The 21,579-nt window shown below is 48.7% G+C and overlaps 1 protein-coding gene across 3 annotated transcripts; it reads left to right on the top strand.

The window, feature by feature from the left end:
- The first annotated feature begins 247 nt into the window (after positions 1 to 247).
- ZNF445 (zinc finger protein 445) lies at positions 248 to 21,308 on the top strand. Of its 3 annotated transcripts, none has more exons than XM_070391639.1 (8): positions 248 to 678; positions 8,595 to 9,152; positions 9,654 to 9,710; positions 11,488 to 11,656; positions 12,004 to 12,080; positions 12,578 to 12,704; positions 13,207 to 13,317; positions 15,849 to 21,308. In XM_070391639.1, the coding sequence occupies exons 2-8, from the start codon at positions 8,724 to 8,726 to the stop codon at positions 17,993 to 17,995; spliced, it is 3,117 nt and encodes a 1,038-aa protein (XP_070247740.1). In that variant the 5' UTR covers positions 248 to 678; positions 8,595 to 8,723; the 3' UTR covers positions 17,996 to 21,308. The 3 variants fall into 3 exon arrangements, with proteins under 3 accessions (XP_070247740.1, XP_070247742.1, XP_070247741.1); XM_070391640.1 differs by lacking the exon at positions 248 to 678 and adding an exon at positions 891 to 975; XM_070391641.1 differs by lacking the exon at positions 9,654 to 9,710 and having other exon boundaries at positions 249 to 678.
- The last annotated feature ends 271 nt before the right edge of the window (positions 21,309 to 21,579 follow it).

Below are 21,579 nucleotides of genomic sequence, written 5' to 3'. Positions count from 1 at the left end.
AAAATTATTTTTGTGTGTGAAATATTAAAGAGTAATATTAAAGAGCACAGGGAATGAGCGCTCTGGCCAAGCCCTAGCTGCACCATACAGATAAGACCATAGCTGAACGCTACCCTTAGGAATGACGTATGTAAATCAGACACGTTCTGGTTGACACTGTGGTTGATAACCAGGTACTCTGATTCGCACTTGTGTGATGACGTATGTTACCGATAGCCACCGGGACTGCCGTGGGCCAGAACAGGCTTAAAAAACGGGTCCCCGACTTCAGACATCGATCGTCCTCTGGCTCCACGCTCCACGCCGCCTTGCTCCACGCCGGAGGGCAGAAGAACGGCCGAGCCTCCGATCGGGAGACAGAGTGGGAACACGGGCCAAGGCTGATAGAGCTGTGGGCCCGGATGGCATGGGGGAGTGGAGGGCAGGCGTGGTGCGGGGGTAGTGGCGAGTGTTGGGGATGAGCCCCGCCCCCACGCCCCGCCCCATCCCCCATGACTTAGACCGTGGCGGGCCAGCGCAGCACTGGAACCGGGAGAAGCCGAGACGTTGGCCCTCCAGGTTCCTAGAGAGGCCGCCGAGGCCCGAGGCTGTGACGCGCTTGCGCGAGCAGACGGGCGGTGAGACCCGCACTGGGCGTGCACTGCGGCCGCGGGGCCGACGAGGAGGCCGCGGGAGTCGGTGAGTGACCCGGCCGGGCGCGGGGCGCGGGGCGCATCGGGGGCTGCCGTGCCGCGGGGTTGCGGGAGGGCGGCGGGGGCGCTTGCCTGCCCTGCGGGGGGTCGGCGGCGGCTGCGCCGGGGGCCGGTTGGCTGGTCCTGGACCCCGTGCCCGCAGCGCCGAGGGCGGGTCTGGGAGCGCTTCGCCGCCCGGGGCGCCCCGCCCGGAGGAGACCGTTTGGAGGAACGGTTTCCGCGCTTTCTCTCCTCTCCTAATTGTGCAAACAAAGCTGCTCATTGCCGACGGCTAGGGACGCGGGTGAGTGACAGGAAAGTAAAAGGAACTGCAATCTGGCGATGTTTTCGTCGGGAGGCTTTCTGATACTGAAAATTTTACGCATTGTTATGCAAATTCATAAACATGCATTACGAAATGGGATCCTACTATTGCTTTTAAAATCTTACTGCGATCAAACAATGCCATGATGAAATACACATAGCATTTACCAAATGATACATAAACATTTACTGTTTTCACCATTTCAAAATGTATAATCGTGCCATTAATTACATTCATACTGTTGCTTATTGGAAAACTGTATCTTCCATTGGGGTAATGCAGTTCATATACTGGTTGATTTTGGGGCTAGCATTATGGTAGCGCTAAAACATGTTTCCAAGTAGAATTAAAAGAAAACATTTTGTTTGCTATTTTTTCCCCATAGTACACAGTGCCCGAGGCTGTGAATAGAAACATTTTGTTTGTTAGAATTGTCTAGAGAATGAACGAGTTGTATGTAAAATGCAGTTTGTTAAGCAGGAGGTGCATCTCTAACCTAAGGCCGGGGGTTCTGTCCTCTGACCTGCATAGGCCTAGGAAGTCAAGGTGTCCTTCTCAGTTAAAAGGGGTCGCCAGGAAAGAGCATCCGGTTTCAAACTGCTTGTGGTTCAAAAGTGAAGACTCATTCCTATTAGTCTGTTGCTTTACAAGGAGTGTTTTTAGCTGTTTCTTGATTAAGGGTTTCAGGGAATTTCCATCTGTTAATACACACAAGTACATCCGTGAGGGACTGACCACAAGGCTGCTCTCTCACATGTTATGTTAAAGCTGAAGATAGCAGACAAATTTTGGTTTAAAAAGTAATCCTTGCCTCTGCCAGGTGGCTGGCTGGGTTGGTTGGAGCGTCGTCTGGTGCACCAAACTGGTTGTGGGTTCATTTCCGGGTCAGGGCACAATCCTGGGTTGGGGGTTCTGTCCCCAGTCAGGGGGCTGGTATGGGAAGCAGTTGATTGATGTTTCTCTCTCATGTCATGTCTCTCTCTCTTTTTCACTCCCTCTCTTCTTTCCTCTCTAGAGTGAATAATCATATACTTGGGTGAGGATTTTTTTTTAAAAAAAGTAATCCTACCAGCCTGTGGACTCAAGGGTCTCGGGTTCGATTCCAGTCAAGAGCATGTACCTTGGTTGCAGGCACATCCCTAGTGGGAGGTGTGCAGGAGGCAGCTGATCGATGTTTCTCTCTCATCGATGTTTCTAACTCTCTATCCCTCTCCTTTCCTCTCTGTAAAAAAATCAATAAAATATATTTTTTTAAAAAAGTAATCCTACCTATAAGCTGAAAAGATGGGAATGTTTTGGAGATAAACTTTTATATGTGCTTAAAAGGGAGCTGGCAAAAGCGTAAGAAATACGAACTGTTCCACCTTTAAGTTTTCTGTGGCACCTATAAGCATTCTGTGATGTCAGAGAGTTGCTTGAGAGTAAAAATGCATAAAGCATAGTAAACATAAGTTACCATATTTTGCAGTCTCCAGTATTTTTATATCAGAAACAATCTGAAGGAGCTTCCTCTTTTTTTATTTTACAGCATAGCACCTGTCACTGTCTGAGATACCAGGTGTTTTATTAATTTCATTGTCTGCCTTCCCATAAGGTCCTCTGGGCAGTGCTTTTAGTCTGCTGTATTCACTGCTGTGCCCTTAGTGCTTAATACATAGTAGTTGCTCATTAAATATTTGTTAAAGAATGAATCCCTGTTGGAGATACGAAATAACTGTGTTTTATGTCCCTGGATTGCTAAATTAATCCTAAATATCTAAGATAGAAATAAATCAGAAAAAAATGGTAACAACTCAGACATCTTCAATGTAAAACCTTTTAATTTTGATTAATTGTAGACTTACAGAGGGTTATAGAACTGTACAGAATTTCCTTGATCTCTTTACCCAGGTGGCTTTAAGCTAATATCTTGCATAACCATAGTATAGTCATCAAACTTAAGAATTTTACAGTGGACAATCTGATTAATGAAACTGATGACTTTAATCAGAGTTCATGAGGTTCTGACTATTAACCCTTTGTGTTCCAGGATTTAATCTGGAATCCCTCATTTATTTAGTAACCATGTCTCCGTATTTATTTATTTATTTATTTATTTGTGGCAGTTTCTCAGTCTTTCCTTGCTTTTTATGATGTTGACACTTTTGAAGTTGTGTTTTTAGAATGACCAACAATATGGTCTTGTTACATGTTTTCTCCTGTTTTGAGAGTGATACTGATGTGTCTTGTTGTGGACCAACATTCACGAGAGTAAGACCACCAACTCCAATTAGGTCTTAAGCAGCAAGTGGGGATTTATTGAAAGCTGGCCAGCGACTGCCGTAGGCGTTTTCTCCTACGACAGCCCCGAACCTGGTTCTAGGCCAGCCCTTTATCCACAGAAACCACAAAACGGTTGGCTAAACACACACAAAGTTACCTGGGGCACATTAATCAACACTGCCCGGTTACCAAGGTATTTATTAATCAACTTGCCCCATTTCTCTAGCTACTAATATTAACTTGCCCCATTTCTCTAGCTACTAATATCAACTTCCCCCATTTCTCTAGCTACTAATATCAACTTGCCCCGTTTCCCAGACTACCCTCGACCATAGTTGGTTCCATTTCCCCAGTATAAGAGGGGCTTAACTGTAACATTGTTACTGGTGATATTAATCTGATCCTTCTACATTTCTTAACTGAAATTTTTTTTTTTTTTTACTCTTTTTTTTTTTTATATTTTATTTATTTTTTACAGAGAGGAAGGGAGAGAGATAGAGAGTTAGAAACATCGATGAGAGAGAAACATCAATCAGCTGCCTCCTGCACATCTCCCACTGGGGATGTGCCCGCAACCAAGGTACATGCCCCCGACCGGAATCGAACCTGGGACCCTTCAGTCCGCAGGCCGACGCTCTATCCACTGAGCCAAACCGGTTTTGGCTTCTTAACTGAAATTTTGTGTGAGGAAGATTTGTGCCATCACCCCCTTTTGTCTATTTGTTCAATTAGTTATATCAGTGTGTGATGTCGGAAGTGGAACTTCTTTGGCTTGTAGTGCAGTGCTGCTGCTGTTCATTTTGTTGCTTAAGCTATTCCCGCGTTGGCCATTGAGAGCTCTCTCAGGTTGCGTGTCTCCCTTGAGGTGCCCCCTCCTTTTCTGTGTCTTTGCCTGACTTTCTGGCATCACAATTAGCATCTTTATTTTATTTTATTTTATTTTATTGATTTTTTACAGAAAGGAAGGGAGAGGGATAGAGAGTTAGAAACATCGATCAGCTGCCTCCTGCACACCCCCCACTGGGGTCGTGCCTGCAACCAAGGTACATGCCCTTGACCGGAATCGAACCTGGGACCTTTCAGTCTGCAGGCTGACGCTCTATCCACTGAGCCAAACCAGTCAGGCCACAATTAGCATCTTGTATCTTCTCTCCTCTGGCCTGGAATCAACCACTTTTCCAAGGACCCAGGTTCTGTTTATTAGAGAACGAACGGTATTTCGATGCCATTAGGTTTGAGGTTATTTCTTCTTTAATCCTCGCCCGAAGATATGCTTTCATTTATTTTTTTATTTTTTCTTTCTTTCTTTTCTTTTTTTTTTTAGAGAGAGAGATCCATTGGTTGCCTCCCACACGCACCCCAGTCTGGAATCAAGCCATGCTCCAACAGAGCCACTTGGCCAGGGGGAGCTCATTTCTTAATTGAGATATTTGTAAGTATATTTTAACATTTTAAATACGTTCCGGGAGGGAAAGCTTTCTTTAGTGGCAATTATTGAGAAACTTGTTTGCTTATTGTCCGTGTATAGCATAAACCTATGTATTCTCATATGGGTAAGAAAAATTTGAGCGTGAGAGACTACTTAATCAGGATTTTTAAAGGAAAACAAAATTACATTACATCTGAGTTGAAGAAGCAAAATGACAAAAAGAAGGAAATGTCCTTGAAAAATGGCGAGACGATGGCTTGGGATTTCCCTTTACTTTTCAAAGCCATTTCTGTTCATTGTGGGAATGGGGTGGGTTAGGGTGTAACTCTTGCTGAGAAGGGCCTGACCCAGCTCAGGTTGCTTCCTAGGCCCTGGGGGCTCACATCTGTGGTAGAATTTTAACAAGTTGATGAATGAAGCTTTTCTGCTGTCCTCAAAGGCTAGTTGGGACATGAGATATCCTGTGGCATTCGGATACCTGAATTTCACTGCGCTGGTTCAGTTCACTGGCCCCCGTAGCTTCCTGTGCTCTGGGTCTTTCATTCAGAGTTTGAAAGGCCCACTCCTGGGCCTTTTATCTTTAGCTTTATCCAAGCTCATAGACCTGGAATCCTTTGCCATATTATCAGGCAGTCACCCTCACTTTCCTGTTTGTCAGTTTTCTCACCAGCTCTTTACAAATACTTCACTATCTCTTTGGACATTTCTGCACAGCTCCTTTAGAATATGCCAGCGTGGAGGCTTAGTTTTGGTGCTAATTTCACTGTGGGTCTCAATTCCCTGAGTTAGGTCATTACCATGGATATTTCCTTCTGGTTGCATTTCTTCAAAATATTTATCTGGCCTCAAGTTCATTGTCTTTAGCCTCACTGCCAGGTTTCTCTTCACCCTCAGCCTCACTCTTGTGTTTTCATTCTTGAGTTTTCTTGCTCTCTCCAGTCTGTTCTGCTAGTTTGGCTGGGAAAGCCACTCTCCTCCCCCTTTCTCTGACCTCCAGCTTCCTCTGAGCAACGTTTCTGCTTCCTGATTGTGCTGCGGGAGCTGGAGCCTGCCCCTCTGGCTCCTGAGGCGCCCTTCCCTCCCTGCCCTCCTTTGCTATGGTGTCTTCAGGTCTCCTTTTCTAGGTCTTCAGTTATTAATTTATTTCTCTTGTTTTCTCCAAATACTTCTTACCCTGTCCCATCCCTCTTTTTCCAAAGCAAGGCTTCATTTTTTCTCTGCTGAAACTTTAGCAGCCTCCTCAGCACGCATGACCCTTCATGTCGTTCTTTACCTGAATTCCTGCCCTGGAGCAGGGCTGGAATTTCTCCTAGTAGCTGGATGATGGCATTCTTTCTGGGTGAGTGTTCTTCCTGTCTCAGTTACAGTAAGTTCTTGTGGGTCTAGCAGTGTTACAGCAGAAATTTGGTCAGAGGGAAGAGACAAACTGCACGCACTCGGAGGATCAGAAAAGTCCGTTGTATTCCGCATCGATGCTGGCCCAGCAGAGTCACCTCCAGAGGCTGAGTACAACCTTGTGGCCCACAGTTCTTTTCAAGGTGCACAAATTTGTGCACTGGGCCCCTAGTCTTCTATAATAATAAAAGGGTAATATGTTAATTAGACCGGACATCCTTCCTGACGAAGCCAGGGCCAGAGGGAAGCCAGCCTAGGTCCCAGGTGCCTGCGGGCGGCCGGGAGAAGGAAGCATCCTGAGTCCAGAGTGCCTGCAGGCGGCTGGAGGAGAGAAGCGGTCCAGGTCCCGGGTGCCTGCCGGCAGCTGGAGGAGGGAAGCCTGGGTCCTAGGTGCTGGAGGGACCCGGGCTGCCGGAGGGAAGCTGATGCCAGCAGCTGGGGGAAGGAAGGCCTACTCTAGCACGAATTTTCGTGCTTCGGGCCTCTAGTTGTTTTATAATGAATGTAGGGGAGGAAGGCTTTGTTTTAGTATCATGGGTGAAAGTAGTGGTTTCTTTCTCTCTTCCTTTCTGTTAGGGAAAAAATGGGGGGGAGGACAACAGTAATTTTCATAATTCACAGAAGTTAGCCCGGAAGAGAAGGCTGCGTCCTTGCCACTGGCTGTTGTGGGTAGTGGTTTCTTTAAATTTGCTAACGGTGGTAAGGGATGGAGGGTGCCACGGTTTCAGGGGTGATGACCATCACCTGAGACTTGGTGCACTTTGCTCCTGTTGCCAAGGCCTGCTGTCCATCTCAAACTTTGTAGATTTTTGTTTTAACTCTTTTCTTTTTTTCTTAAAAAATGTCATTTGTATTGAGGTAGCATTGGTTTATAACACTGTGTTTCAGGTGTGCAGCATTATAAAATGACATCTGTATGTAGTACATCATGCTCACCACCGGAATCTAGTTTCTGTCTGTCACCAAGGATTGACCGGTCTTCCTTGTTTCCCCCTCCCCCTCCCCTCTGGTAACCACCAATCTGTTAACTGTCTAAGTTTGTTTGTTCTTTTGCTTGTTGGGTTTGGGGGCAGCATGTTCCTTCTTTTCTTCTCTGCCTCACTTCCCAGTATTTGTCTTACATTGTTCTCTTTGTTCAGCCAGCCTTGTCTGATTTGGTTACTGACTGAGTGGCTAAAACAGAGCTAAGGTCACCGGGATTTTTCCTCTTTTTCCAATCGCCTGAGCACAGCCAATGTTTGCACACAAGTTCCCTTCAAGAACATGCTGCCCCTTTTCCTCGGGGCCTTCTCTTCAGTCCGGGGAGGCATTACTTGGTGGCTTTGTTTTTTAAGCAGAATTATCATTGATTATCATTATTGATCACTACTCATTGTAAGAGTAGTGCCTAACAACGCAGGAGACAGACAAACAGGAGGGGCGAGCCCTCTCGTTCTGCCCGCCTGAGGAGATGATGGGCGAGGACTCTGGTGCTGAGGCTGAGGAACTTGTGCATATGCAAACTGCTTTAGTTTTGTTCATCTCACGACTAAATGAGTTCATAACTATAATTCATAAAAGTTTGGATTTTGTCAAATCCTTTTCTGTGCCTATTGACATCATCATGTGATACTTGTTTTTTATCCTACTGATATATTAAATTACTTTAATCTTGCATTCCTAAGATAAAGTCATAGGGTATAATTTTTCTTAGATGTGGCTGGATTCAGTTTGCTAGTATTTTGTTGAGAATTTTTGCGTTTATATTCATAAAAGAGATTGATCTCTTTGGTTTTGGTATCAGGTAATACTGGCCTCGTAGAATGAATTGGGAAATGTTTTCTCCTGTTCTATTTTTTGAAGAGTTTGTGAAGAATTGGTATTATTTTTCTTTAAATATTTGGTGGACTTCAGCAGTGATGCCTTCTGGGCCTCGGCGTCTCTGTGTGGGTAGTTTTTGACTACCAGTTCAGTCTCTTCACTTCTTACAGATCTAGTCAAAATTGGTGTTTCTTCTCGAGTCAATTTTATCAGTTTGTGTTTTATAATAGTTTGTCAATTTTATCTAAAATATTTGTTTGCAAAAAAATAAATAAAATAAAATATTTGTTTGCAAAAATATATTTTAAAGTCTTTTTATTTTTGTAAAGTCAGTAATATGTTTCCTCTTTCACTTCTGATTTATGTAATTTGAGTCTTCTCTTTATCTTTGTCAGGCTAGCTTACGATTTATCAATTTTGTTCTTTTTCCAGTGTCTTAAGGTGGAAAGTTAGGCTATTGAGTTGAGATCTTTCTTAATGTGAGTATATCTGATAAGGCCTTGTACCTATTTACTGTATTCTGGGATATTTTCTCAGTTTACCCCAAAGTATGACCATCTAGCCGTGCTGATACTTGCAGGCCCCACTGCGCAGATGCTCACATGCCCTCTTCTCATACATCCAAGATGATCTGAACTAACAGGATCAAGCTCCACCATCCTTCTCACATGCCTCCTGGACACTAATATTGGTTATTTCATTCTCTTGCCAGTGACATCTGATGTCCCAGCAAATGGCATTATCTACTACGGTGCTGAAAAGATACTCCCAACGTTTCAGCGGCGGCACAGCTGACATCGGCTTGGTTTGCACTCTGCTGTGGACGCCCTAAGCAGGAGTGATGCCTCCAGGCAGGTGGTATACTGTCCATCCAGCACAGGCCCAGGCTTCAAGGGAGCGAGAACGCCTTCAGCTGGTGAAGAAGGAAGAAGAGGATGACGGCTACCCTGCAGTGCAGGCTCCTAGGCCCCAGACACTCAACCTTCCTGGCCAGGAGCTGTTCCGCCAGCTCTTCAGACAGCTTCGCTACCACGAGTCTTCTGGGCCCCTTGAGACTCTGAGCCGGCTCCGGGAGCTCTGCCGCTGGTGGCTGAGGCCCGACGTTCTCTCCAAGGCCCAGATCCTGGAGCTGCTGGTGCTGGAGCAGTTCCTGAGCATCCTGCCCAGTGAGCTCCGCACCTGGGTGCAGCTGCACCACCCTGAGAGTGGCGGGAAGGCTGCAGCCCTGCTGGAAGAGCTGCAGAGGGACTTCAATGGGACACCATGGACGGTGAGTTGAGCAAGTGTGCAGCGCCCAGTGAACTCTGCCTGCCAGTGAGCCAGCTTGTTTGGGGGTAGGGTTGGCCTCGGAACCTTCAGCCCTGAGGAATGCAGGGGAAGTCTTCCCTTCTCAGTCCCGTGGCGTGTGAGCAGCTGAGAACTATACCCTAAGCCGAGGACCTTATAGCAGGCAGCCCTTCCCGCCTTCCCAAAGACGATCCGCTGCAGGAAGAGTATCCATAAAACAGGAACATATTTTTGGACACAGTGGCTAAGAGTATACAGAGTCCATCTCCACCTGTTGTCTAATTGGTCTTGATGCTGACCTGTTAAGTGGGGGTGATGTCTCTTGCTTGTAAGGAGAGGAGTAGAGTCTGGACTCGCGGCCTCTGAGGACATGTTAAGACTAGAAGAGCAGCCTGCATGTGCCATAAGCCTTTGAGGGTTGGTTCTGTGCAGGGAGGAGGCATCCCAACCTCAGTGGTCTTGCCCACATTGTTGTTCCTTTCAGAGCCTCAGTTTATTGAAAAGAAAATGCAAAACTGATCTAACAGTGAGAAGTTGCTCGGTATGTATTTGCCTAGCATGTGCTTGGCCCTGGCCTTGGTGCTGGACGTGGGGCTGCCAGTCCCAGGGCCGGTGCTAGAGCCGCAGGTCAGTTCAAGTGCACTCTGCCTCTTAGTGCTTCCTCCGTCTTTGGATACTTTTAAGATAGCATTTATTATTTTTGTAGGCTTCTTTAAAATTGTTACTTCTATAAAAATACGTATTTCTATAAAAATATGTTATTTCTAAAAATATATATGATTCATGAATAAATAAAAGTTACTTTCAAGATTTCTGACACATATTTGACATGCTTCTCCCCCAAATTTAAAATAAAGTTAAACCAGTCAACTAACACATCTGAACATAGTCTAACAGCCGTAAGTGGTAATACAGCAACACAAGGGGTGACTATTACAAAAGAAAACCTCTTTGCTCAATATTGGGTCCTATTTTTAAAAAATCTAAAAGAGCAGTTATTCTTTTTACTAAAACAATGAGATCAAAAAGATCTAAAAAGTGATTTATTAGAGCAAATAAGGTACACAGCAGGTATAAAATTGTGGCTTGGTTGTATGCAACTCATTTAGGTCTAGATGTGAGGTTTTGCAACCCATGAAAACATTGCCAAATGAGCAGAGAGGGCCTATCTGGTCAAAAGCAGTTAGAAATTAGAAAACATAAAACAGACGGGGAGAAAGCCTCCCAGATTCTGAAAAATAACAGAAATGCTCAAGATGCATATAAAGTTACAGTGTCACTCTGGGTTCATCCAGATGACCAAAATGTGAGAAACCTAAGGGGAGGGGTAAGGGGCGGGGGGTGGGGCCTGCAAAAGTTTATCCTCAAGCTCATTTGGCTGTGCTTCCGTAATCTTCCTGTTTCTTTATCCTCCCTTTGTGGGGTTTTGGAGGACTAGGAGACAAATTACTGTGATGAGTTGATCATCTTTAGTCTGTGGATAAGTATCAGATGTTTAATGGCCTCAGCTCACGTTCCGTCCGTGTCAGTGTAGGGAATGTGTTGGCCCCAGGGCCCGAAAACTTGAGGTTCACTGGCTGTAGTTTTCTGTTCTCATTTTTACACCAGGGACAGCCTTGCCTCAGACACCAGAGCTACTTGAAGGCCAAGGCAAAGGCTGCCTCATTCTACTCGGGTGGGCACTGTCATTGTTTGCACCTGAGACTTTTTCTTCTGCGGTGCCATGGCTGCCCCTCACAATTAGCTTTGCCTCTCTGTCGTTGTCACTGCTTCCTCAGGTTTACAGGCTGGGAGTCCTTCCCCTTTGGGGTCCCTTTGCATATAAGCGCCTAGAGCAGTGCCCTATACTTGGTAGACATGCATCTGCAGCTCTCCTGTGAGTCATTATCAGTTCAACTCACAGGGATACATGTCTTTCATTTCTAAGTTCCAGGCCAGGGGTTGGGGCTGAGGGCTAGTGGGGAGGGTGTCCTGCGGCACCTGCGGCCTGACCACAGTGCTGTTACTGACTTGCCAGCTACTTTCTTTTCCCTTTTTTATATCTTTATTGTTGAGAGTATTACAGATACCCCCTCCCCCTTAATGTCCCCCAACCAGCAACTTTCTGGCTCCACCTGTCACCCCCTGGCCCACACTAGAGCCCAGGGAGGCTGAGGGGTGAGGGGTCCTCCCTGGGCTTTCTCCTCCTTTCCCCTCTGCCTGTAGGTGGTAAAGGGCCCAGCTCACCTTCCTCTGGGCTCTGAGATTGGCCGAGTGGCTTCCTCTCCGAGTTGCTTTCTAATCCCCGTGGGGATCCTCTCCCGTTTTCTTCTTGCCAGGACCCAGCCCCTGCCCAGAGCCAAGATGTACAATGGATGGGTACAGGAGCCCTGCGAGCCGCACAGAAATGGCCCTCTGCTTCACCTCCCAGGAGCGGCTCTGCTCTGGGGGACCACCTGGAGCCTCCCTATGAAATAGGAGTGCGTGACTTCCTGGCTGGGCAATCCGGTACTCACTGCCTGGCACTAAGACCCCACCTCGCCTGAAGCCACACTTCCCACATTTCCTGTAGTGTCATCTTTTCACCACCTGCCCTCTCACGACAGTCCCTTTCTATCCTGGCCCTTAGCTTTGTGTCTTGTCTTTTTTCTTCTTCTTTGTGTTATTGCTGTTGTTTTGTACTTCATCTGTGACCCATGTTAGCCTGGCTCCTCCTCCCGTTGTATGCCCTGCCCTCACTTCCATTCCCTGGCCTCCAGCAGACACTGGGGAAACGTGAAATGGGTTACAACAGTCCATGCCTGCTTGCGGGGGGAAGGGCGGGCTGCCCTGTCACATGGCTCTTTCTTCTTCAGATCCTCCTGCTGCCCAGGTGCCTGCCCTTCCCCAGGAAGAGGGCTGCCCTGGAGATGGGGTGACAGCCCAGCCTCAGGTGAGCCACAGGACCGGCTGTCCTTCGTGACATCCCAGTGTTGCTGCCTGACAGAGTAGCTGCAGCTCCCCCTCGTCCTGCCTCAGTCCAGTGACCGCACATCCAGAGACCCGCAGACCGGACTCTCCCCCAGAGCCCAGAGCTCTTCTGCTGGGTGATGGTCTTCTCTTTCACCCTGACCAGCCCATCCTGTTCTCACTCAGAGCAGCCCGTTCCCCTGCCTCTCCCTGACAGCCAGGGTCTGTGGACTGGCTCTGAGGGAGTGGTTCTCAACCTTCTGGCCCTTTAAATACAGTTCCTCATGTGGTGACCCAACCATAAAATTATTTCGTTGCTACTTCATAATTGTAATGTTGCTACTGTTCTAAATCGTACTGTAAATATCTGATATGCAGGATGGTCTTAGGCAATCGCTGTGAAAGGGTTGTTCGACCGCCAAAGGGGTTGCGACCCACAGGTTGAGAACCACTTCTCTAAGGTATTGTTCTGTTTCTCAGGAGGCTCTGACCTTCAAGGACGTGGAGGTGACCTTCTCCCAGGATGAGTGGGCCTGGCTGAACCCTGCTCAGCGGAACCTCTACAGGGATGTGATGCTGGAGAACTATGGGAGCTTGGCTTCTCTGGGTAAGGCACCGCTGTCCCCATGCTCTGCCCACCTTTACTGCTGCCTTCTTAGTCTTCATTATGGCGCATCTGAAGGGGCCTGACCTGGGTGTACGTCCAGCTCTAACTGCTAACCAAGTCACTGAATCTGTCATCCAGTCTTTCCTCTTGAAAAACAGGATAAGAATGCCTGGTATGCTGGGTTACTGTAAAGATGAAGTCATATGTGTCAAGTTCCTAATCCATTTAGGCATCTGCAATAGGTTAGCTGATTGAATTGCTCTGTGGTTCCCACCTCCAGAGAACCCTGGTGATGCTTTTGGCTGGGATTTCTCTCAGCCTCTCTTGTCTCGGCTCAGGGCTGTTAGCGATGGCTGTCTGGGCCTCCTGCCTTAGGCCCCCCCACCGCCCCACCCCACCGCTCTGGCCTCTCCCTCCTCCCGCCCACAACGCCAGGCGTGCGAGGGTCCTTGAGACTAGTTCTGTGTGACTCAATCCCATCTCCTCCCCTTCTCCTCTGCAGTGGGGCCACTCACCAAACCTGCTCTGATCTCTTGGTTGGAGGCAAGGGAGCCGTGGGGCCTGAACGTCCAGAGAGCCCAGCCTAAGGCGAAGCCAGGTGCTGCCCCGGCAGGTGAGTCAGAGAACCTACCAGATCCTTAGTACTGTTGCTAAGGGTGCCGGGCCCTGGGTTTCTTCTCTCCAGACTGGCCTATTAGACATTCCTTTCTGGCCGTGCCCCTTTCCCAGAAGCCCCTTCAGTATCATTATTGTCCACCGGAGGGTTTTACCATTCCTTCTCGTTTCCCGTTCATTGATGCTGCACTCCTGTTGAATCCCCAGAGCCTGCCCCTTCCTGCTCTGAGGAGCCCTCATTCCACTCCTGCTCCTCCTCTCTGCTCCGTCCTCCCCATGTGGTAGTCTTTTTTTTTTTTTTTTTTTTTCTATTTGTTTACCAATTTTCTTTCTTTTTTTTTTTTTTAATTAAATCTTTATTGTTCAGATTATTACATTTGTTCCTCTTTTTTCCCCCCATAACTCCCCTCCTTCCAGCTCCCACCCCACCCTCCACCCTCACTCCCCACCCACTGTGTTCATCCATAGGTGCATGATTTTTGTCCAGTCACTTCCCGCATCTCCCACACCCCTTTTTCCCCCAAGAATAGTCAGTCTATTCCCTTTCTATGTCCCTGATTCTATTATAATCACCAGTTCATTCTGTACATCAGGTTATTTATTCACTTGATTCTTAGATTCATTTGTTGATAGATGCATGTTTGTTGTTCATAATTTGTATCTTTACCTTTTTCTTCTTCTTCCTCTTCTTAAAGGATACCTTTCAGCATTTCATATAATACTGGTTTGGCGGTGATGAACTCCTTTAGCTTTTCCTTATCTGTGAAGCTCTTTATCTGACTTTCAATTCTGAATGATAGCTTTGCTGGATAAAGTAATCTTGGTTGTAGGTTCTTGGTATTCAGCACTTTGAATATTTCTTGCCATTCCCTTCTGGCCTGCAAAGTTTCTGTTGAGAAATCAGCTGACAGTCGTATGGGTATTCCCTTGTAGGTAATTGAGCCTCTTTCTCTTGCTGCTTTTAAGATTTTCTCTTTGTCTTTTGCTCTTGGCATTTTAATGATGATGTGTCTTGGTGTGGTCCTCTTTGGATTCCTTTTGTTTGGGGTTCTCTGCGCTTCTTGGACCTGTAAGTCCATTTCTTTCACCAGGTGGGGGAAGTTTTCTGCCATTATTTCTTGAAATAGGTTTTCAATATCTTGCTGTCTCTCATCTTCTGGCACTCCAATGACTCTGATATTAGACCGCTTAAAGCTGTCCCAGAGGCTCCTTACACTATCTTCACACTTTCGGATTCTTTTTTCATTTTGCTTTTCCAATTGGGTGTTTTTTGTCGAATCTTTGGTTTGATTATTGTACTCCTCTGGTCTGCTATTGGGTATAATATTCTTTATTTCAGTCCGTGTATGCTTACTTTCTAATTTCTTTATCGTAGCATCGAGGGTCTCATTAGTTTTCGTGAGGCTCTGCACAAATTTATGGCAAGCCCTCAAAATTGCGATTCTTAGCTCCATATCCTCCATTTCTGTCATGTTTTTTTGTCTCCGCATCTTTTATGCTTTCTTGGTGCACCCCCTTGTGGTCTCTGTGCGCAGTCTTGTTCTAGCCAAGCCTTAATTGTTGTAGTTAACACTAGAGGGGTTTGACCACCAGGCCGGCTGGCTGTGGAAATCAGCTGTGTGGAAAACGTCTGCCTTCTGGGGAGGCGCTAATCCAGCCTTTGCCTGAGGCAATCGGCAAATGGCTGTGCGCAGGGTTTGGGCGGGGCGGGCTCAACAGGGCGGGGGGAGGGAGCAGTTATGGCCACGCTCAGTCCCGTTCCCAGAGGCTCTACTTCTCAGAACCCCGGCAGCCGCTGCAAACCTCGGAGAGAAAGCTGCCCTCAGGTCCCAACTGATGCCGGATAATCCCGCTTCTCCCGTTTGAGTCTGGGTCCCTAGAGACTCGCCCGGATCTGGAGCCCAGAGTCTGAGACTCACTCCCGACAGAAAACGACAACCGCGCCCTCAGCCACCAGCCCGCTTTGCGCGCGCACCTCGGTACCTTTGTATTTTCCACACTGCGCCGCCTCTGAGCCTCGATTTGCTGTTCTCTTTCCTTCTAGTTGTAGAGTCTCTCTTCAGCCAGCCTTCCTGTGGTTCTGGGTGATGTCCGTTCAGTCTTTTAGTTGTATTTTTGAAATGGTTGTTTGCGGCAGCGGTCTCCGGTGTTTACCTACGCCGCCATCTTGGTCTCTCTCCATGTGGTAGTCTTGCTCTCCAGACCTTTTAGCCGGCTCTCCTCCGAGCCCCACCCTCGGCCCTGTCTTGTGCTGTGGGTCCTCTCCCCTCTCGCTAGTAACACTTGCCTCTCAACCCTTTTCTTTTTTAACTGGATGTGAGTTCTGCACACACCTAGCTCCTGTGCCCATCTTGCTTCTCCTCCCTTCCCTGTCACCTGGGTTCCCCTTCCACTTTGCCTTGCTGTGACTATTTTGTAGACGGATTGGCAGTCAGGCACAAGCCACAAGTCTGTGGCACCTTTTTGTCCCTTGGTGCTTTTCCGAGTGTGGGGAAAGAGTGCATTCTCTTGTGTTTTATTTTGTGTCAGGAGGCGAGCTCCAGATTAAATCAAGCAAGCTCATCCTAAACCCCAAACCTTTGGAAGACGCACAGGCCTTAGCTGTGTCATCAGGATGTCGTGTGATGAGCGTTTCTGAGGAAACAGGGCCCAGAGAACCTGTGGAACAGAAGATCCCGTCACAGGAGGGAAGTGGCAATCCCACACATACGAGTGCTAAGAGAAAAGAGGCCAGTTTCAGTCACCGGACAGGAAAGGAACCGGAAGACTCGGGAGGCGGTAGTAGTGTCAGTCTCAGACACGTATATTTTCGAGTTCCCAGAAGAAAAAGGAAGCATGGCTGCGGCCGACACTTCAGAGGGAGCTCATACCACTATGACTACAAGGAGTACGGGAAAGACCTCAGGCTCATGATCAGCGGGTTTAACCTACATCAGAGAATTTACGCTGGCCTGAAAGCTCCCTCGAAGGATGCGCACGGGAAAGACTTCAGCCTCGGCTCGCATCACCAGCGCAATCTTCACGTGGTGGGGACTTTCTATAAGTGCGCCGACTGTGGGAGGAACTTCAGCCGTAGCTCCTACCTCGAATACCATCAGAGACTTCACACTCAGGAGAAGCCGTTTAAATGCCGAGTGTGTGGGAGAGCCTTCAGGTGGAGCTCCAACCGCGCGCGACACGAGAGAATTCACACTGGACTGAAACCTTATAAATGCAATTTATGCGGCAAAGCTTTCCAGCGCCTGTACGCCTACCACCTGCACCAGGAGTCCCACGCCAACCAGCTGTATCTCAAAACGAGGCAGTGTCAGGAAGCGCTCGCCTATGGCCCCCCGTTGGATCATCATTTGCAAGACCAAAGTGGGGAGAAGCTCTTTGACTGCAGCCAGTGCAGGAAATCCTTCCACTGTAAATCGTATATCCTCCAGCATCAAAGGATCCACACCCAGGAGAAGCCCTTTAAATGTACCCAATGCAGGAAAACCTTTCGGTGGAAGTCCAACTTCTCTCGGCACCAAAGAATGCACCAGGAGGAAAAGTTCTATAACCCAGACAGGGGCAGCGAAGACTGGAGGGAGGCCCCCGGCTGCAGTCAGCCCCAGAGCGAACCCCCTGCGGAGGAAGCTTTCCCGTGCCCGCAGTGTGGCCAGACTTTCCCCGGGAGGAAAGCTCTCCTTAACCATCAGAGGACCCACACAGGCCAGGAACCGTACGGCTGCGGCGAACGTGCGAAGGAGTTGACGCACAGGTCGAAATTGATCGTTCGTAGGAAGCAGCATTCCCTCAACAGAAGCCCCGATGACCGGCCCTCCCGCAGCCCGGACGCAGCGCTCCCGGTCCCCCCGAGCAGCCCCGCCCCGGAGAAGCCCTTCACATGCAGCCAGTGCGGGAAAGGCTTCCAGAACCACTCCTTCCTCCTCATCCACCAGCGGGTTCACACCAGAGAGAAGCCGTATCAGTGCAGGGATTGTGGGAAAGCTTTCCGGTGGAGTTCCAACCTCTCGCGACACCAGAGGAGCCACTTTCTAGGAAAACGGCTGCTCCTGTACCGCGAGAGCGGGGACACTGCAGACGCGCAGCCACAAAGCCTGGAGGACGAGAAGAAAGCTTTCTGGTGCCAAGAATGTGGGAAGAGCTTTACGCGTAAAAGAACCCTCTTAGATCATAAGGGGATCCACAGTGGAGAGAAGCGCTACAAATGTAACCTCTGCGAGAAGTCTTACGATCGAAAGTACCGCCTGGTGAATCACCAGAGAACCCACACGAAAGAGAAGCCTTTCAGATGTCAGTGGTGTGGGAAAGACTTCATCGCAAAGCACACCCTCTGCATCCACCAGAGGAAGCACACCCGCCTGGCGCCGTCGGAAAGCAGCCTGGCGGGCCCGTCTTCCTCTCAGGACAGAGGGGCGGGTTTGCAAGAGTTAAAACGGAGCGGGGAGAAGCCCGTGGAAGGCCGTGAGCAGGGCTCCGGGCCCAGCGGCCCTCAGGACTTACCCGTGGCGAAGAAGTGTCACAAGTGTAGCACGTGTGGGAAAGCGTTCAGCAAGACCTCCCAGCTCATCAGCCACAGGAGATTCCACACTCGCGAGAGGCCCTTCAAGTGCAGCAAGTGTGGGAAGACCTTCCGGTGGGCTTCCAACCTGGCTCGGCACATGAAAGGGCACCTTGGTGATTAGCGTGGGGCCTGACGGAGGGAAGAGGCGGTTCCTGGAGGACCTCAAAGGGAGGTGCTGCGGGAAAGTGCTCCCAGAGAGCCCAGCCCTCTTTATTTTGGAAGCTGGTCGCAGAGAATCCCGAGGATTCAAAAGCTCAGATGCCCCTCGTTTTACCTGCTGGGGAATGAGATGCTCTTTGGGGACCTTCCGGAGACTTGGGCCCTCAGGAGTGGCCTTTGTGCCATGGCCTGGAGCTCCCCAGCCAGGTCTTCTTCCCTAACTAAAGGGAGATGCAGGCCAGTGCCCTTCTGGGTTGGCGAGGTGGGCCGTGGCTGCTGGGAAGGGGCCCATCGAACCTGAGGTTTTCCTCGGAGTTTGATCTGTTCTGGTCCCTATTCTGTTTGATCTTAAAGCAACAGCAGCTGCAGGAACTCCTCCGAGTCGCCCCATATGCCTCCTGGGGAGCTCTGGCTGCGGCTTCAGCCTTCACAGCTGGCTTGGATCTCTGCTGTGGGTGCCAAGTGGAGGAGAGCAGGTGTCAGGTCCCTCACTGGGGTTGGGGGTGGTTAATGAAATGATGTAAGTAAAGTGGTTAGAACAGCGGCTGCCGTGTGAGCACTGTTGGCATATAGTAAACCATGTTGTTACTGTTTTGCACTATATATTTCAGTGGTTCTCAACCTTCTGGCCCTTTAAATACAGTTCCTCATGTTGTGACCCAACCAGAAAATTATTTTTGTTGCTACTTCATAACTGTAATGTTGCTCCTGTTATGAATCGTAATGTAAATATCTGATATGCAGGATGGTCTTAGGCGACCCCTGTGAAAGGGTCGTTCGACCGCCAAAGGGGTCGCGACCCACAGGTTGAGAACCGCTGATATATTTCCTGTGGATGCAAATTATATGAAACCAGAGTATGAAATCATGTATTGGAACAATGTGTGAAAGTCCTGCTCTGCCCTCCCAGGGCAGGGGTTGTTGATGAAATTGGAGGCTTCACTTGTGTTTTCTTTTTAAAATTACTGTCGATGTATGTGGTCAGCATGTGGATTTAGTAGCATAGTGCGGTGGGTGCTTTTTTAACTGTCTGCTTAAAATCCTTAAAAATAAAAAGTTTTTACGCGTGGGCTCTGACATTTTCTGATTCACAGAGATCCTGGCTCTGCTTCACGGGGTGTTAGAAGGCATCACTAATCGCTCCAGGTTCCAGGTTCCTCACCTGCAGCATCGGGAGCAACACAGACGGCCCCGAGGAAAGGAGTGGTTAACAGCCCTGCTCCTCGGGGTGGACACCCAGCAACAGCTACAGGGGAGGGTGTTGGCCACGCGTGGACACGTGATCCCCACGACGTGTGGTTCACAGTAAATCACAGGCTCAGTTTCCTTTAGCTCCTCCTTGCCCAGTAATCAGTCAAGTCAGAAGCTGTAGACTCAAGTTCAAGGATGAAATGGGATCTGTGGACGGAGGCGCTTAGTCATTCATCCCACTTTTTAGGTAGGTGAGGAGGAGGAGGGTCACGAACGCTCACATACCAGCCACCACAGCCTTTAAGTTGTGATTGCGGCTCTGACCTCTGCAGGCCGCCGTGTGCTGTCTCCCTTCACCTGTAGTGCCACACCCGTCCATGCTGGCTCAGGACCTCACTCTTCCAGGCCCAGCTTTCCCTGACCCTCGTCCCTTGAAGCCCTCTCCCCTGCTCCGCCTCTCCTGGTCCCTGTTTTGTGCTGTGTTAGGTGTTGTCTGGATTTGCAGAAGTTACGCCCACCACCACAGCCAGACTGAGGCCGGGGCTGAGTGCTTGCTTATCTGTTGGCCACGCAGAGATTTTGCACAAAGTTGCCTCTGTTGAGGAAGATAGAGCTGAATTTAGTTTAGCTGAGTCATGATTGGAGTCTTTTGAAAGGGTCCTTGAGTGAAACGGTGACTGGAGGCCACCCACAAGTGCACTCCTGTAATGAGCCCGGCTCTGCGTGGTTCTGAGCCACAGGCACCAGTGAACAGTTTCAGACGGCCCCAGCCACAGTACTCATCTCACACCCCTCTCTGGCCTGGAGGGCACACCCCCTTTTCCAACCCTGCCCCGCCTTCTCTCACTCCCCAAGAACTGAAGTTGGGGCTGAAGAGAGCCAGGTGGGCAACTGCAGGTCTTTCAGTCAGCTGTCCGGTGTCGGCCCAGCCTTGCTGACCGAGACCGTCAGCCCACAGAGTCGTGTACAGAGAAGAAAGCACGGGAAATGTGGATGAATACGGACCATCTCACACTTACCACGCTGGCAAATTGTTAATGTGGGGGTGTGGGCCCTGGGCACTCACTGCTGTGGGAGCGGAAACTGATGACGGTTGTGCGAAGCGGTTTGCAAAGTCTTGTAAAGTTGTGTGCACTCGGTCACCTAGTAAATCTGCTCCTGGATAAACCACAGAACAGCAGCTTGTGACCCAGGAGATGCGTGTGAGCCTGCATTGCAATACTGTGCGTTAGCAAAGTTGTTGAGATAGTGAGATTGGGAAAAGCCTACATTCCCATCAGCAGAAGAACAGAGAAGTCAGTGGGTTGTTTTGGAACTTTGGGAAGCGAGTGTGAAAGAGCTGGAGTTGCATCTTTCACGGATAAATGACGCTGAGAAACTGGTGAAGGTACAGATAAGTACCGTTTCTGTAAAGTTCAACACTATCTGTGAGTCTGTTACTTAAATGTCTTTGTGTTTCACTTTTTTCTGTAAAATGAAATATTTGTGCCAACCTCACAGGGTGACTGGGGTTGGGGGTGGTTAATGAAATGATGTAAGTAAAGTGGTTAGAACAGCGGCTGCCGTGTGAGCACTGTTGGCATATAGTAAACCATGTTGTTACTGTTTTGCACTATATATTTCAGTGGTTCTCAACCTTCTGGCCCTTTAAATACAGTTCCTCATGTTGTGACCCAACCAGAAAATTATTTTTGTTGCTACTTCATAACTGTAATGTTGCTCCTGTTATGAATCGTAATGTAAATATCTGATATGCAGGATGGTCTTAGGCGACCCCTGTGAAAGGGTCGTTCGACCGCCAAAGGGGTCGCGACCCACAGGTTGAGAACCGCTGATATATTTCCTGTGGATGCAAATTATATGAAACCAGAGTATGAAATCATGTATTGGAACAATGTGTGAAAGTCCTGCTCTGCCCTCCCAGGGCAGGGGTTGTTGATGAAATTGGAGGCTTCACTTGTGTTTTCTTTTTAAAATTACTGTCGATGTATGTGGTCAGCATGTGGATTTAGTAGCATAGTGCGGTGGGTGCTTTTTTAACTGTCTGCTTAAAATCCTTAAAAATAAAAAGTTTTTACGCGTGGGCTCTGACATTTTCTGATTCACAGAGATCCTGGCTCTGCTTCACGGGGTGTTAGAAGGCATCACTAATCGCTCCAGGTTCCAGGTTCCTCACCTGCAGCATCGGGAGCAACACAGACGGCCCCGAGGAAAGGAGTGGTTAACAGCCCTGCTCCTCGGGGTGGACACCCAGCAACAGCTACAGGGGAGGGTGTTGGCCACGCGTGGACACGTGATCCCCACGACGTGTGGTTCACAGTAAATCACAGGCTCAGTTTCCTTTAGCTCCTCCTT

This window comes from Myotis yumanensis, unplaced genomic scaffold, assembly GCF_028538775.1.
Source record: "Myotis yumanensis isolate MYYU_CA2020_CCGP unplaced genomic scaffold, mMyoYum1.0.hap1 SCAF_14, whole genome shotgun sequence".
Lineage (NCBI taxonomy): Eukaryota > Metazoa > Chordata > Mammalia > Chiroptera > Vespertilionidae > Myotis > Myotis yumanensis.
The sequence above is the reverse complement of the archived record's forward strand: the minus strand, read 5'-3'. Positions and strand labels throughout refer to the sequence as shown.

Excerpts from the sequence above, each read along its gene's own strand:
- ZNF445 (XM_070391639.1), top strand. The coding sequence starts at position 8,724 with ATGCCTCCAGGCAGGTGGTATACTGTCCATCCAGCACAGGCCCAGGCT. Across the intron at positions 9,153-9,653 it reads TCAATGGGACACCATGGACG|AGCCTCAGTTTATTGAAAAG; the intron begins GTGAGTTGAGCA and ends TGTTCCTTTCAG. Across the intron at positions 13,318-15,848 it reads GCCAGGTGCTGCCCCGGCAG|GAGGCGAGCTCCAGATTAAA; the intron begins GTGAGTCAGAGA and ends ATTTTGTGTCAG.